At 45.2% G+C, this 17,560-nt stretch overlaps 1 protein-coding gene across 1 annotated transcript in view; it reads left to right on the top strand.

Moving 5' to 3' along the window:
* The window catches only part of dock2 (dedicator of cytokinesis 2), a gene marked incomplete in the record, with an annotated part of 130,364 nt that overhangs the window by 19,679 nt on the left and 93,125 nt on the right, over positions 1-17,560 (top strand). The window contains 12 exon segments of the mRNA XM_029771257.1: positions 2,805-2,886; positions 3,160-3,295; positions 3,813-3,888; positions 3,989-4,065; positions 4,300-4,550; positions 6,393-6,491; positions 7,918-7,990; positions 8,165-8,268; positions 8,727-8,910; positions 12,948-13,045; positions 13,124-13,213; positions 13,601-13,701. Of these exon segments, the coding sequence (XP_029627117.1) occupies positions 2,805-2,886; positions 3,160-3,295; positions 3,813-3,888; positions 3,989-4,065; positions 4,300-4,550; positions 6,393-6,491; positions 7,918-7,990; positions 8,165-8,268; positions 8,727-8,910; positions 12,948-13,045; positions 13,124-13,213; positions 13,601-13,701 (1,371 nt within the window).

Here is a 17,560-nt window from a genome sequence, read left to right as displayed (position 1 = left end):
TCTCTCTCCTCAGCGCTCTCCCTAGCTTTCTCTTTTCCCTGTTTCTCTCTCCTCCTCAGCCGCTCTCCCACTTCTCTTTCTCCTGTTTCTCGCTCTCTCTCCTCAGCGCTCTCCCACTCTCTTTCTCCTGTTCTCTCTCTCTCTCCTCAGCGCTCTCCCACTTCTCTTTTTCTCCGATTTCTCTCTCTCTCTCCCAGCGCTCTCCCACTTCTTCTGTCTCCTGGTTTCTCCATCTACTCCTCAGCGCTCTCCCACTTCTCTTTCTCCTGTTTCTGCTCTCTCTACTCAGCGCTCTCCCACTTCTCTCTCTCCCCGGTTTCTCTCTCTCCTCAGCGCTCTCCCCACCCTTCTCTCTCCCCTGTTTCTCTCTTCTCTCTCCGCTCTCTCCTCAGCGCTCTCCCCACTTCTCTTTCTCCTGTTTCTCTCTCTCCTCAGTGCTCTCCCACCTCTCTTTCCCCTGTTTTCTCTCTCTCCTCATGCTCTCCCACTCTCTCTCCCCTGTTTTCTCTCTCTCCTCTCTCCTCAGCGCTCTCCCACTTCTCTTTCTCCCTGTTTCTCTCTCTCCTCAGTGCTCTCCCACCTCTCTTCTCCTGTTTCTCTCTCTCCTCAGTGCTCTCCCACTTCTCTTTCTCCTGTTTCTTCTCTCTCCTCAGACGCTTCTCCCACTTCTCTTTCTCCTGTTTCTCTCTCTCCTCAGCGCTCTCCCACTTTCTCTTCCCCCTGTTTCTCTCTCTCCTCAGAGCTCTCCCACTTCTCTTTCCCCTGTTTCTCTCTCTCTCTCTCCCACTTCTCTTCTCCTGTTTCTCTCTCTCTCTCCCCCTTCTCTTTCTCCTGTTTCTCTCTCTCCTCAGCGCTCTCCCACTTCTCTTTCTCCTGTTTCTCTCTCTCCTCAGCGCTCTCCCACTTCTCTTTCTCCTGTTTCTCTCTCTCCTCAGTGCTCTCCCACTTCTCTTTCTCCTGTTTCTCTCTCTCCTCAGCGCTCTCCCACTTCTCTTTCCCCTGTTCCTCTCTCTCCTCAGTGCTCTCCCACTTCTCTTTCTCCTGTTTCTCTCTCTCCTCAGCGCTCTCCCACTTCTCTTTCTCCTGTTTCTCTCTCTCCTCAGCGCTCTCCCACTTCTCTTTCTCCTGTTTCTCTCTCTCCTCAGCGCTCTCCCACTTCTCTTTCTCCTGTTTCTCTCTCTCCTCAGCGCTCTCCCACTTCTCTTTCTCCTGTTTCTCTCTCTCCTCAGCGCTCTCCCACTCTCTCTCCTCAGCGCTCTCCCACTTCTCTTTCTCCTGTTTCTCTCTCTCCTCAGCGCTCTCCCACTTCTCTTTCTCCTGTTTCTCTCTCTCACTCAGCGATCTCCCACTTCTCTTTCTCCTGTTTCTCTCTCTCCTCAGCGCTCTCCCCACTTCTCTTTCTCCTGTCTCTCCTATCTCTCAGCGGCCTCTCCCACCTCTCTTCTCCTGTTTCTCTCTCTCTCTCTCAGCGCTCTCCCACCTCTCATTCCCCTGTTTCTCTCTCTCCTCAGCGCTCTCCCACTTCTCTTTCCCCTGTTTCTCTCTCTCCTCAGCGCTCTCCCACTTCTCTTTCTCCTGTTTCTCTCTCTCCTCAGCGCTCTCCCACTTCTCTTTCCCCTGTTTCTCTCTCTCCTCAGCGCTCTCCCACTTCTCTTTCCCCTGTTTCTCTCTCTCTCTCTCCCACTTCTCTTTCTCCTGTTTCTCTCTCTCTCTTTCCCACTTCTCTTTCTCCTGTTTCTCTCTCTCCTCAGCGCTCTCCCACTTCTCTTTCTCCTGTTTCTCTCTCTCCTCAGCGCTCTCCCACTTCTCTTTCCCCTGTTTCTCTCTCTCCTCAGCGCTCTCCCACTTCTCTTTCCCCTGTTTCTCTCTCTCCTCAGCGCTCTCCCACTTCTCTTTCTCCTGTTTCTCTCTCTCCTCAGCGCTCTCCCACTTCTCTTTCTCCTGTCTCTCAACATGGTTACTGTCTAATCTAATGTACATACTGTTTAAATATCATCGTAGAAATTCAGAAAATAGAAAGGCAATGCTTGACTGACGGCTAATGGTGATAGCTGTCTATCACTGTCAGAGCGACAGATCTAGGCTCTCCTTCCTCTCTCATCCATGCCAGAGTATTACGCTGGTATGTGACATTCTCCATCGTGGCCACAGTGCCTGAAGGCCTCCTTCTGTCAAACTGTGACAGGGATATTTTGGGAAGGTGTCAGCTTTGGAAAGCTTAGCAACATATCCCTACCGTACACTTTTAGCAGATTGATAGTCAGTCAGTCTCTGCTGCCCAACAAGACTTATATTTAGGAGAAAGCAATGTATTATAAAGCATTCCAGTCCCTATGTAGGCCCTATGTACATTTATTTTTCTGTGAATTCATCCCGTATGTGCATTTCTATCAGTGGATGATGCGTTGAAGGGATACTTCAGGATTTTGGCAATGAAGCCCTTTATTTTCTCCCCCAGAGTCAGATGAACTCATGGAAACCATTTGTTTGCTGTTTGAAGGAAGTTGCCAGCTAGCGTTAGCGCAAATGGTAACTGGTGTTAGCGCAATGACTGGATGTCTATGGTAACTGCTATCATGCTTGTACAGTAGATACCATAGTATATACCATAGACTTCCAGTCATTGAGCTAATGCTAGTTAGCTACTTCATTCATACTGTATGCAGAGACATAAAAATGTTATCCATGAGTTTCTCTGGCCTCATTGGCAAATTCCCGAATCCTTTTAAGATTCCTTTTGAGTGTGTGTTAAGTGTTTGTGAGATGTGCTTCTTGTTAACCCATTCCATGGCCTCCCTCTGCAGTGAGAACTATCTGGTTCGCTGGGGCAGTAAAGGCTTTCCTAAGGAGGTTGAGATGCTGAACAACTTGAAGGTGGTCTTTACAGTAAGTTACCACTAGAGAGCACTGTTTGATGCATTTCTTGTCCATATCCAGTTATTGAGGTGCCATCAAATAATTTAGGTCAGTGGCTCTCAACTGGGTTTGCCTCATGACCCAAATTTAACCAGGTTGCATCAATATTCAAATTGTGGGAGGGGAAATCACAACCCACCAGTTGAAAAATGCTAATTTTGGAAATGTATGCTCTGTGCATATAAATCATGTTTTTTGATTTTGAAACCCTCCCTCCCTCCCTCCATCCCTCCCTCCCTCCAGGACTTGGGTAATAAGGACTTGAACAGAGAGAAGATCTACCTGATCTGTCAGATAGTGAGAGTGGGTCGTATGGAACTGAAGGAGACCAACACCAAGAAGTGTACCCAGGGCCTCCGCAGGCCCTTTGGAGTGGCAGGTAGAGACTAGTGTATGGCATGGGGCAGTGGGCAGTGGGCATGGGGCAGTGGGCAGTGGGCATTGGGCAGTGGGCAGTGGGCATGGGGCAGTGGGCATGGGCAGTGGGCAGTGGGCAGTGGGCAGTGGGCATGGGGCATGGGGCAGTGGGCAGTGGGCATGGGGCAGTTGGCATGGGGCAGTGGGCATGGGGCAGTGGGCATGGGGCAGTGGGCAGTGGGCAATGGGGCAGTGGGCATGGGGCAGTGGGCATGGGGCAATGGGCAGTGGGCATGGGGAAGTGGGCATGGGGCAGTGGGCATGGGGCAGTGAGCAGTGGGCATGGGGCAGTGGGCATGGGGCAGTGAGCAGTGGGCATGGGGCAGTGGGCAGTGTTAACAACATTTTGAATTGGGATCCACTGATGCTGGTCACAGCTTGAATATTGAATATTGTTTACTAAGTGGATCAAAGAAAATGTAAAATAACCTGAGGTCATTCTTAATAGAAGAGGTCATTATTGTTCTTATTGTCTGCAGTGATGGACATCAGTGACATCATCAAAGGAAAGATAGAGTGTGATGAGGAGAAGCAGCATTTCATCCCTTTTTTTCCGTAAGTCCTCCCTTCTTCACCCTCTCCTCCTCTCTCCCTCCACCCTACCTATTTTAGCTGTTGTCGTGTAGTTTAAATGTGTGTGTATGTGGGTGTGCAGGGTCGTGGCAGAGAATGACTTCCTTCACCCCCTGCTGAACAAGGTGACAGCGTCACGAGGAGACAGTGGAGGACAAGGTACAACATCTCACCTCACACAACAACCACTGCATTATCAATGCTTGGTCCTCTCTCCTCCTCTCTACCCCTCATCCCCACTCTGGGGTGAAGTTTCCCCTTATCCCCTAGGTACAGATCTTGCATCACCTTCCCCTCCCCCAATCCTAACCTTAACCATTGGTGTGGGTAATTCAAAACTGACCCAAGATCAGCGTCTAGGGGCATCTTTACCCTACTCTGTCCTCCCTCCAGGTCTATGGGTGACGATGAAGGCCCTGGTGGGTGACATCGTCCAGATCCGTAAGGAGTACCCCCACCTGGTGGACCGCAGCACGGTGGTGGCCCGTAAACTGGGCTTCCCAGAGATCATCATGCCGGGGGACATCCGCAACGACATCTACCTGACGCTGTGGGCCGGGGACTTTGACAAGTACAACAAGACCAGCCAGAAGAACATGGAGGTCATCATGATGGTGTGTGACGAGGAGGGCAAGATTGTGTCGGTGAGTTGGGGGGGTCATCTGGAGGTAGGCGAACAGGGATACTGTTTCAGCACTGTGTCCTCCTTTGTATTTCATGTCATATGGTTCTGAGTTGTTGGGTTAGATGTAATCTGTTGTGGACAGACCACGCTAAGATACATGATGCCGTGGATCTGTCTTGACACAACAGGATGCATGAGATCAGTAGCAGCAGTTCTGTTACTTTGGTTTTTTGATCCTGGTTATTTGGACAAATCATATTTTTTTGCATCTTAGCATCTTTGGAATATCTGAAGGGGAGGGGACATTCGGCCCGTAACATGCAGAGAGAGAGGGTGGAGCTCTTCCTCACTGTTCTTAACACTTATGGACCCAGAACTTCATCGAGCATCTGACCAATTACGCGAGACTTTAGGTCTGGGTTAACCAAGATTAGGTTGGATGTACAGTATCTTGGTTGGATGTATAGTATCTAAGTTGGATGTACAGTATCTAGGTTGGATGTACAGTATCTAGGTTGGATGTACAGTATCTAGGTTGGATGTATAGTATCTAGGTTGGATGTACAGTATCTTGGTTGGATGTACAGTATCTAGGTTGGATGTACAGTATCTAGGTTGGATGTACAGTATCTTGGTTGGATGTACAGTATCTTGGTTGGATGTACTGTATCTAGGTTGGATGTACAGTATCTAGGTTGGATGTATAGTATCTAGGTTGGATGTACAGTATCTAGGTTGGATGTATAGTATCTTGGTTGGATGTACAGTATCTAGGTTGGATGTACAGTATCTAGGTTGGATGTATAATATCTAGGTTGGATGTACAGTATCTAGGTTGGATGTATAGTATCTTGGTTGGATGTACAGTATCTAGGTTGGATGTACAGTATCTAGGTTGTATGTACAGTATCTTGGTTGGATGTATAGTATCTAGGTTGGATGTACAGTATCTTGGTTGGATGTGCAGTATCTAGGTTGGATGTACAGTATCTAGGTTGGATGTGCAGTATCTAGGTTGGATGTGCAGTATCTAGGTTGGATGTACAGTATCTAGGTTGGATGTATAGTATCTAGGTTGGATGTACAGTATCTAGGTTGGATGTACAGTATCTAGGTTGGATGTACAGTATCTTGGTTGGATGTACAGTATCTAGGTTGGATGTACAGTATCTAGGTTGGATGTACAGTATCTAGGTTGGATGTACAGTATCTAGGTTGGATGTATAGTATCTAGGTTGGATGTACAGTATCTAGGTTGGATGTACAGTATCTAGGTTGGATGTATAGTATCTAGGTTGGATGTATAGTATCTAGGTTGGATGTACAGTATCTAGGTTGGATGTACAGTATCTAGGTTGGATGTATAGTATCTAGGTTGGATGTACAGTATCTAGGTTGGATGTACAGTATCTAGGTTGGATGTACAGTATCTAGGTTGGATGTATAGTATCTAGGTTGGATGTACAGTATCTAGGTTGGATGTACAGTATCTAGGTTGGATGTAAAGTATCTAGGTTGGATGTACAGTATCTAGGTTGGATGTATAGTATCTAGGTTGGATGTACAGTATCTAGGTTGGATGTATAGTATCTAGGTTGGATGTACAGTATCTAGGTTGGATGTACAGTATCTAGGTTGGATGTACAGTATCTAGGTTGATGTGAGTTAGTTGAATTGATTGCCTTCTCTCTCTTTCTCTAATCTCTCTCTCTTTCTGTCTTCTCTCTCTCTTTCTGTCATCTCTCTCTATTTCTGCCATCGCTCTCTCTTTCTGTCATCTCTCTCTCTTTCTGTCATCTCTCTCTCTTTCTGTCATCTCTCTCTCTTTCGGTCATCTCTCTCTTTCTGTTTTGTCCTGTAGAACTCTATCTGTCTGGGAGCGGGGGATCGACCGCTCAACGACTACAGATCTGTCATCTACTACCAGGTCAAACAACCACGCTGGATGGAGACGTTCAAGGTCAGCGAGTGTGTGTGTGTGTGTGTGTGTGTGTGTGTGTGTGTGTGTGTTTGAATGATAAGTTGTGTCTTAGGGTGTGTATTCTTGTGCACGTTGATCAGCTGTTTCCCTCTGTGTACAACACGTAACACTAAACACGCTCTGTTAGTGTGTAATACAACATTTGATCCTGTGTTTTAAACCTTATCCAGAAATTACACCAAAAATGAAAGCAGGATGGTGCTGGATAAAAATAAAAATGGACAGTTTGATGAAAAAGCTTTAAATAAAGGTTAAAATCCAGGCATGTCACATGTTTGCACAGGGCCCTAACAGGAGATGTAATGTTGTCCTCTGTGCTATAGCACAGGGCCCTAACAGGAGATGTAATGTTGTCCTCTGTCCTATCTCACAGGGCCCTAACAGGAGATGTAATGTTGTCCTCTGTCCTATAGCACAGGGTCCTAACAGGAGATGTAATGTTGTCCTCTGTCCTATAGCACAGGGCCCTAACAGGAGATGTAATGTTGTCCTCTGTCCTATAGCACAGGGTCCTAACAGGAGATGTAATGTTGTCCTCTGTCCTATAGCACAGGGCCCTAACAGGAGATGTAATGTTGTCCTCTGTCCTATAGCACAGGGCCCTAACAGGAGATGTAATGTTGTCCTCTGTCCTATAGCACAGGGTCCTAACAGGAGATGTAATGTTGTCCTCTGTCCTATCTCACAGGGCCCCAACAGGAGATGTAATGTTGTCCTCTGTCCTATAGCACAGGGTCCCTAACAGGAGATGTAATGTTGTCCTCTGTCCTATAGCACAGGGCCCTAACAGGAGATGTAATGTTGTCCTCTGTCCTATAGCACAGGGTCCTAACAGGAGATGTAATGTTGTCCTCTGTCCTATAGCACAGGGCCCTAACAGGAGATGTAATGTTGTCCTCTGTCCTATAGCACAGGGCCCTAACAGGAGATGTAATGTTGTCCTCTGTCCTATAGCACAGTGTTCCTAACAGGAGATGTAATGTTGTCCTCTGTCCTATAGCACAGGGCCCTAACAGGAGATGTAATGTTGTCCTCTGTCCTATAGCACAGGGCCCTAACAGGAGATGTAATGTTGTCCTCTGTCCTATAGCACAGGGCCCTAACAGGAGATGTAATGTTGTCCTCTGTCCTATAGCACAGGGCCCTAACAGGAGATGTAATGTTGTCCTCTGTCCTATAGCACAGGGTCCTAACAGGAGATGTAATGTTGTCCTCTGTCCTATAGCACAGGGCCCTAACAGGAGATGTAATGTTGTCCTCTGTCCTATAGCACAGGGCCCTAACAGGAGATGTAATGTTGTCCTCTGTCCTATAGCACAGGGCCCTAACAGGAGATGTAATGTTGTCCTCTGTCCTATAGCACAGGGTCCTAACAGGAGATGTAATGTTGTCCTCCGTCCTATAGGTGGCCATCCCTCTGGAGGAGATGCACAGGATCCACCTGCGCTTCATGTTCAGACACCGCTCCTCTCAGGAGTGTGAGTACATACAACCTCATCCTTACCTTCTTTACCACTGAGCTGAAAGGGCTGGAAGTGTGAAAGCAATGTGACAGGGAGAAAGCCATTGCTTTCATCTACTAAATGAATTAATTCTCTGTCTCTCTCTCTCTCTCTCTCTCTCTCTCTCTCTGTGTGTGTGTGTGTGTGTAGCTAAGGATAAGAGTGAGAAGAACTTTGCCATGGCGTTTGTTCGCCTGATGAAGGAAGATGGAACCGTGCTGAAGGACGGGCTTCATGACCTGGTGGTCTTCAAGGTCAGAACTGAATCAATTCACACAACTACAAAACGAATGAATTAACGGTATAAATGAACCAGTACAGATTCACAGTTAAATGAACTGAATAATTGAATTACGTCAGAGTCACAGTCAAATCGCCAAGGACACTGAATTATTAAAGATTCACAACCGACTGAACAGGCTAACTGAATAATTATAGATTCACTGCCAAATGAACTGGAATTATTGATTAAGTGCTAAAAGGAATGAAGATGAATTACTGTTGATTCACTCCCAAGCTAAACTCTGTCTCTCTCTCTCCATCTCCCCCCCTCTCTCCTCCCTCTCTCTCTCTTTCTCTCTGTTTCCCTCTGTTTCTCTTTCGCTCTCTCTCTATATCACCCCACCCTCTCTCTCCTCTTTCTCTCTCCTCACACCCTCTCTCTCTTCCCACCCTCTCGGTCTCTCTCCCCCCTCTCTCCTTCTCTCTACAGGGGGACAGTAAGCGTATGGAGGATGTGAACTCGTACCTGTCCCTACCCTCTACGCGTTATGTGGACGTTCACAAGACGGGGACACTGAGCCGCAGCAGCAGCAGTGTAGGAGGCCTGTCTGTCAGCTCCAGAGACAGCTTCACCATCTCAACCCTCGTCTGCTCCACCAAGCTCACTCAGAACGGTGTGTGTGTGTGTGTGTGTGTGTGGTCTCAGAACAGACAGAGTATGTCGTAGTTTTGTCATACACGCCGGCGCTGGCGTACACACAAACGCACAGACGCACTTCCCCCACACACAGCCAGGGCCCTGGCATGGCATACAGGTGCTGTGTAACAGCTGTTGGTGAAGAAGCCAGTTCATCATTGTAATGATAACTGTGCTGCAGTGTTAATCACCAGTCCAGATATAACCCCCCCCCCCCCCCCCCCCCCCCCCCCACACACACACACACACACACACACAAAGAGCAGCTGTCTGGATGAGGGATATGATCCATCTCTTCCTGGACCTGTACTCCCAGTCAACAGATGGACAGCAGGCAGACAGGTTCACTACTGAGGAAGACATTACTGAACACTGACACCTGTACAGGGGCTTCAGTGGTCTACACTACGGAGGGAGCTTAACATGGTCTATGTCATACAGAAGGGAGCGTATGTTGTTTTTTTGCTTATGATGGACTTCTACTTGAGCAGGGAAAAGTGACAGTGAATGGGGCGATGTGTACATTCCCTCTCACTGCCAAAGACCCATTTCCACGTGGACTAAATCTGGTGCTTGAATGTATTTCCTAGTTCATTTCCATTGTATTGGCCAAGGCTTAAACAGGGCTTCTGCAAAAACTCTGGCCCCTCAACAAGCCCCCTCAAACCCCCAGGGCGGTGCCAAGTCATGTGGGCTTTCAAAGGAAGTGTTTGTGTTTGCAATATGATAATCCCTTCACTTTGCTCTCTGAAATGTAAGTTTCGCAATATTGCTTACACCAATCATATCTCTCGTGGACCAATCAACATGAACAAAACTGGTACCCTAGAATCTGGGGGGAAGGAATGGGATGCGTGAGAGAATGAGCAGCAGTAGTCCCGGTGTTTTGGGTTTTTCTTCACTGGTTATTTGGACAAATCATGATTTCGCAGGTGTTAGCATCGTTTGAATTTCGGAAGAGGAGGGGACATTCATCCCGTAACTTGCAAAGAGAGATAGAGCTCCTCGTTCTGGTTCTGCTACTCTAGCATCTCTCAGGGTGGTATGCTTGGCCCGCAGCATTCCACCCTGCATCCCATTGCTGGCTTTCTTCTGAAGCGAAGCAGGGTTGGTCCTAGTTGATCCCTGGATGGGAGACCAGATGCTGCTGGAAGTGGTGTTGGAGGGCCAGTAGGAGGCACCCTTTCCTCTGTTTAAAAAGACGTCCAAATGCCCAGGGCAGTGATTGGGAACATTCCCCTGTGTAGGGTGCTGTCTTTCAGATGGGACATTAAACGGGTGTCCTGACTCTCTGTGGTCACTAAAGATCCCATGGCACTTATTGTGTCCTGGTGTCCTGGCTAAATTCCCAATCTAGCCCTCATAGCATCATGGGCACCTAATCATCCCCAGCGTACAATTGACTCATTCATTCCCCAGGTTGTTGCTGTAAATGAGAATGTGTTCTCAGTCGACTTACCTGGTAAAATAAATAAAAAATCTATTCTCTTAACACGCATGGACCCAGAATATAATCGAACAGCTAACCAATTACGTGACACTTTATTTTTGACCAAGATTAATACCAATAAAATGCCCTCAGATCTAGGTTTAGGGGTCAATTTGGGATTGGGCCTTCTCCTTGCAAGTAGTTTTGATTAACCAATTTGATTAACAAACAAGCTCAAACTGTAAAATATTGTCAAACCAACATTTTCCAAGTCTTTGTTTTTTTAACCCTGTAAAAAGTAAAAGTCACATGTTAAAACTAGCCCAAACTATCGATAGCTAGCACAACTTTAGCAGCTAGCTATATTAGCAATATCGCTAACTTTATTTTCTTTGAAAGACACTACAGCACTCTGCCTTGCAGAGAGTTTAATTAGCTAGCTAGCAATTTATATTAGCATTCTTGTAGTTATTTCTCACGTTTATGGCCTTTGCTTGTAGCTAAAAACGAGCTAGATAGCCTATTAGCAGCTAACCACTGAATTTGAACAGATAAAATGCCTTGCAGCTAGTTAACTATCAGTATCTTTGGTAACATAGCTAACTAGTAGCCTAACAAGCTTATGGCTATGCTTTCTGCAATGGAAACACACCACCCATTGGGCACAGATGTCAATTCAGCATCTATTCCATGTTGGTTCGACGTAATTTCATTGAAATTACTTGGAAATAATGTTGATTCAAACAGTGTATGTTCAGTGGGCAAGAACTCCAAACCTAGTGTGCTAAATTTCAGGCTGTAGTTCCTGGGATTTAAGCTCTTGGGCATCAAGCCCTTAGTGAGAGGAATGATGACTGCATTTGAATGATTGTCACCCTGTGGGTGTACTGGGTCATGGTGAATGACAGGTAGGTTGATGGATGGATGGATATGTAGATTGATGGATGGATGGATAGATGATGGATTAATGGATGGATTGATGGACAGATGGATGGATATGTGGACTGATGGATGGATGGATGGATTTGTAGATATGTGGATAAATGGATGGATGGATATGTGGATTGATGGATGGATGGATGGATGGATATGTGGATGGATGGAGGGATGATTTGTGGATTGATGGATGGATATGTGGATTGATGGATGGATGGATATGTGGTTTGATGATGGATGGATGGATGGATGGATTTGTAGATATGTGGATAAATGGATGGATGGATATGTGGATTGATGGATGGATGGATATGTGGATGGATGGAGGGATGATTTGTGGATTGATGGATGGATATGTGGATTGATGGATGGATGGATATGTGGTTTGATGATGGATGGATGGATGGATGGATGGATGGATGGATGGATTTGTAGATATGTGGATAAATGGATGGATGGATATGTGGATTGATGGATGGATGGATATGTGGATGGATGGAGGGATGATTTGTGGATTGATGGATGGATATGTGGATTGATGGATGGATGGATATGTGGTTTGATGTTGGATGGATGGATGGATGGATGGATATGTGGTTTGATGTTGGATGGATGGATGGATGGATGGATGGATATGTGGATTGATGGATATGTGGATTGATGGATTGATGGATGGATATGTGGATTACTGGATGGATTGATGGATGGATGGATATGTGGATTACTGGATGGATGGATGGATGGATGGATGAATGGATGGATGGATGATATGTGGTTTGATGGATGGATGGACATGTGGATTGATGGATGGGTTGATAGATTGGTGGATGGATGGATGGATTGATATGTGGTTTGATGCATGGATGGATGGATGCATGGATGGATGGATGGATGGATGGATGGATGGATGGATGGATGGATGGGTGGATGGATGGATTGATTGATATGTGGTTTGATGTATGGATGGATGGATATGTGGATTGATGGATATGTGGATGGATTTGTGGGTGGATGGATGGATGGATGGATATGTGGATGGATTTTTTGATGGATGGATAGATGGATGGCTATGTTCTCTTATAATATCCACCCGACACAGCCAGAAGAGGGCAACCACCCTTCATAACCTGGTTCCTCTCTAGGTTTCTTCCTAGGTTCCTGCCTTTCTAGGGAGTTTTTCCTAGCCACCGTGTTTCTACATCTGCATTGTTTGTGGTTTAAGGTTGGGTTTCTGTATTGCACATTGATTGATTCAATTTGATTGATTGATGGATATGTGGATTGATGGATGGATGGATGGATGGATGGATGGATGGACATGTGGATTGATGGATAGATGTGTGGTATGATGGATGGATTAATGGATGGATATGTGGATGGATATGTGGATTGATGGATGATATGTGGATTGATGGATGGATGGATGGACATGTGGATGGATGGATAAATGTGTGGTATGATAGATGGATTGATGATAGATGGATGGATTAATGGATGGATGGATTGATGGATGGATATGTGGATAGATGGATGGATTAATGGATGGATGGATTGATGGATGGACATGTGGATTGATTGATGGATAGATATGTGGATTAAAGGATGGATAGATTTGTGGATTGATGGATTGTTGTCTTTCTCCTTCTCAGTGGGCTTGCTGGGTCTACTGAAATGGAGGACTCGTCCTGAGCTCCTCAAAGAAAACCTGGAGAAACTCAAGATCATCGACGGAGAGGAAGTGGTCAAGGTGCGTGTGTGTGTGTGTGTGTGTACTGTGTGTGTACTGTGTGTGTGTGTCATCTCATGGCCTCTCTTCCCCTCCTAGTTTCTCCAGGACACTCTGGATGCTCTGTTCACCATCATGATGGAACACTCCCAGACTGACGACTACGACATCCTAGTGTTCGACGCCCTGGTGAGTGTGTGTGTGTGTGTGTGTGTGTGTGTGTGTGTTCCTGTCTCTCTCTTATATTCTCTGTCACTCTTGTACCTGCTCTGTTCTCTCTCTGTCAGTCAGTTTCTGCATGTGGCTGTCTGTCGATCTCTATCCATATGCCTCTGTTATTCTCACTCTGAATAAACATGTCTGTATGTCTGTCTGTTGCTTGTCTGTGTGTCTTTGTACCAGTGAGGCCAGCTCTCTCACCATATCAAATACAACTGTTATTCCTTCCTCTCCCCTCCTCCCCTCTCTCTCTCAACCTCTCTGTCCCCCCTCTCGCTCTCTCTACTACTCTCTCTCTACCTCTCTCTCGCTCTCTCTACCTCTCGCTCTCTCTACCTCTCGCTCTCTCTGTCTCAGATCTACATCATTGGTCTGATAGCAGACAGGAAGTTCCAGCATTTTAACACGGTATTGGAGGCCTACATCAAACAACACTTCAGCGCCACGCTGGCCTACAAGTCAGTACTACTTCCGGTGTCCAACCCCTCCTCTTCCCGTGTCCAACCCCTCCTCTTCCCGTGTCCAACCCCTCCTCTTCCCGTGTCCAACCCCTCCTCTTCCCGTGTCCAACCCCTCCTCTTCCCGTGTCCAACCCCTCCTCTTCCCGTGTCCAACCCCTCCTCTTCCCGTGTCCAACCCCTCCTCTTCCCGTGTCCAACCCCTCCTCTTCCCGTGTCCAACCCCTCCTCTTCCCGTGTCCAACCCCTCCTCTTCCGGTGTCCAGCTCCTCCTCCTCTGTCTGTCTGTCTGTCTTAGAAGCAGCCTGATGAAAACTTTAATGCCATCGTCGTAATAATAATAATGTATTGCATTTCCAATTTCCTTGGAAATGCAATCTCTTTCACATTCCTAGTAAGATGGTGTAGTTAAAGCAGTAAGCTGTATTGATAATCACTCAACATGTCAGACTCATAATGACATTTCCACAGGACATGATGAACACATTGATTTTCCAGTGTTGAATGACGTGTGTCATCATTAGCATTATGATGACAGATGATGTAGGCCTCATTGTCATGGTTGTCGAATGGATTGGACCAAAACGCAGCGGGAATATGTATACTCATCTTTTTATTTTGAAGAAGGAGAAACAAATAAATACGAATACAAAAAAGAACAAACCTAAACAGTCCTGTCAGGTGCAACAAACACTAAACAAGGAACAACTACAAGGAACATGAACAACACTCCTCTTAAATAGGACCTTCAATTAGAAGCAAAGAGGAGCAGCTGCTTCCAATTGAAGGTCCACCCAATAAACATCACATAGAAATAGACATACTAGAACTAACATAGAAATAGACTAACAAAGAACATAGCCCAACAAACCCAGAAACACTCTAAACAAACACCCCTCTTAAATATGAACATAGCCCAACAAACCCCGAAACACTCTAAACAAACACCCCCTGCCACGTCCTGACCAAACTACAATAACAAATAACCCCTTATACTGGTCAGGACGTGACACTCATGATCGTGCTGGATTCCGGTAGGGTATGCTATGTTTACATGCACACTAATAATTCCATTTTAAACTGATTATGGCAGTAGGCCGAGTATGGCAATAGTCATGTAAACACTTTACTCTGCTTATCTTAACTCTCTATGGGGTGTGGGACACTACCGTCCCACCTGGCCAACATCCAGTGAAATTGCAGAGTGCCAAATTCAAAAACAGAAATACTCATTATAAAAATTCATAAAACATACAAGTGTTATACATCGGTTTAAAGATTAACTTCTTGTTAATCCAACCATGGTGTCAGATTTCAAAAAGACTTTACGGCGAAAGCAAAGCATGCGATTATCTGAGAACAGTGCCCAGCAGACAAATCATTACAAACACCAGCCAAGTAGACGAGTAACAAAAGTCAGAAATAGCAATAAAATTAATCACTTACCTTTGATGATCTTCATATGGTTACACTCATAAGACTCCCAGTTACCCAATAAATGTTTGTTTTGTTCAATAAAGTCCCTCTTTATATTCAAAAACCTCAGTTTTGTTAGTGTGTTTTGTTCAGTAATCCACTGTCTCAAACAACATCTGGTGAAATTGTAGAGCGTGAAACTCAACAAAACAGAAATTCTCATAATAAACATACATAAAAGATACAAGTGTTATACATCAGCTTAAAGATAAACTTCTTGTTAATCCAACCACTGTGTCAGATTTCAAAAAGGCTTTACGGCGAAAGCAAACCATGCGATTATCTGAGAACAGTGCCCAGCAGACAAATCATTACAAACAGTAACCAGCCAAGTAGAGGAGTAAAAAAAAGTCTGAAATAGCGATAAAATGTATCACTTACCTTTGATGATCTTCATATGGTTGCACTCCCAAGACTCCATGTTACACAATAAATGTTCGCTTTGTTCGATAAAGTCCCTCTATATATTCAAAAACCTCTGTTTTGTTGGTGCGTTTTGTTCAGTAATCCATTGGAACAAAGCGTGGTCACAACAGACAGACGAAAAATCTAAAAAGTACCATAAAGGTTCGTAGAAACATGTCAAACAATGTTTATAATCAATCCTCAGGTTGTTTTTGTCATAAATAATCGATCATATTTCAACCGGACAATAGCTTCGTCAATAGAAACAGAAAAACAAGAAAGGCATGCGCCCGGTCATGCGCAGGACTCATGTCTGGAAATTTCCACTGTCCTCTCATTGAAAGTGGTGTTTCTCCCTCATTTTTCAGAGTAAAAGCCTGAAACAATGCCTAAAGACTGGCCACATGTAGTGGAAGCCATAGGGATCGTGAACTACGTCATAAGTCTTTGTATGGTGGATAGGCTTTCAATGGAAAAACAGGCATTTCAAAATAATAGCACTTCCTGGATGGATTTTCCTCAGGTTTTCACCTGCCATATCAGTTCTGTTATACTCACAGACATATGCATATCCTAGCTTCTGGACCTGAGTAGCAGGCAGTTTACTTTGGGCACGCTTTTCATCCAAAATTCCGAATGCTGCCCCCTACCCTAGTGAAGTTAATCGGCGTAAGGTCAAAATCAAGGTAAGCATACGCCGATTAAAACACGTGTATTTATGAGCAATCTTTCTAATTGTTAGGACATGTAAACAGGCTGAATCAGAGTTCCAGCTGTATATTTGATCTGCACATGTGGCAGCACCAGTAGCACAAGCCTCCCTCTTTAGCGCGAGTGAAGAATTATTAGGGAAATTGCGTATTCGCAATAATCATATTCTAAAATGGATTCAATTTTTTTTTTATCTCAGCAATCTACACACAATGCCCCATAATGACAAAGCAAAAACAGTTTTTTAGACATTTTTGCAAAAAAATTATAAAACAGAAATACCTTATTTATCTAAGGATTCAGGCCCTTTGCTATAGTACTCGAAATTGAGCTCAGGTGCATCCTGTTTCCATTGATCATCTTTGAGATGTTTCTACAACTTGAATGGAGTCCACCTGTGGTAAATTCAAATGATTGGACATATATAAGGTCCCACATTTAAAAGTGCATCTCAGAACAAAAACAAGGCCATGAGGTCAAAGTAATTATCCGTAGAGCCCCGAGACAGGATTGTGTTGAGGCACAGATCTGGGGAAAGGTACCAAAACATGTCTGCAGCATTGAAGGTCCCCAAGGCCTACATAATTTTTAAATGGAAGAAGTTTGGAACCACAAAGACTCTTCCAAGAGCTGGCCGCCTGGCCAAACTGAGCAATTGATGGTCACACTGACAGAGCTCCAGAGTTCCTCTGTGGAGATGGGAGAACCTTCCAGAAGGACATCTATCTCAACACTCAACCAATCAGGCCTTTATGGTAGAGTGGCCAGACGGGAGCCACTCCTCAGTAAAAAAATTCACAATTCCTGACATTTAATCCTAATGAAAATTCTATGTTTTAAGTCAGTTGGGACCACCACTTTATTTTAAGAATGGGAAATGTCAGAATAATAGTAGAGGGAATGATTTATTTCAGCTTTTATTTCTTTCATCACATTTCCAGTGGGTCAGAAGAAGTTTACATACACTCAATTAGTATTTGGTAAAATTGCCTTTAAATTGTTTAACTTGGGTCAAACGTTTCGGGTAGCTTCCCACAATAAGTTGGGTGAATTTTGGCCCATTCCTCCTGACAGAGCTGGTGTAACTGAGTCAGGTTTGTAGGCCTCCTTGCTCGCACACGCTTTTTCAGTTCTGCCCACAAATTTTCTATAGGATTGAGGTCAGGGCTTTGTGATGGCCACTCCAATACCTTGACTTTGTTGTCCTTAAGCCATTTTGCCACAATTTTGGAAGCATGCTTGGGGTCATTGTTAATTTGAAAGACCC

This window comes from Salmo trutta, chromosome 13 (genome assembly GCF_901001165.1).
Source record: "Salmo trutta chromosome 13, fSalTru1.1, whole genome shotgun sequence".
Classification (NCBI taxonomy): Eukaryota; Metazoa; Chordata; class Actinopteri; order Salmoniformes; family Salmonidae; genus Salmo; species Salmo trutta.
Note: the sequence above shows the minus strand (reverse complement) of the source record. Positions and strands in the feature narration are given on the sequence as shown.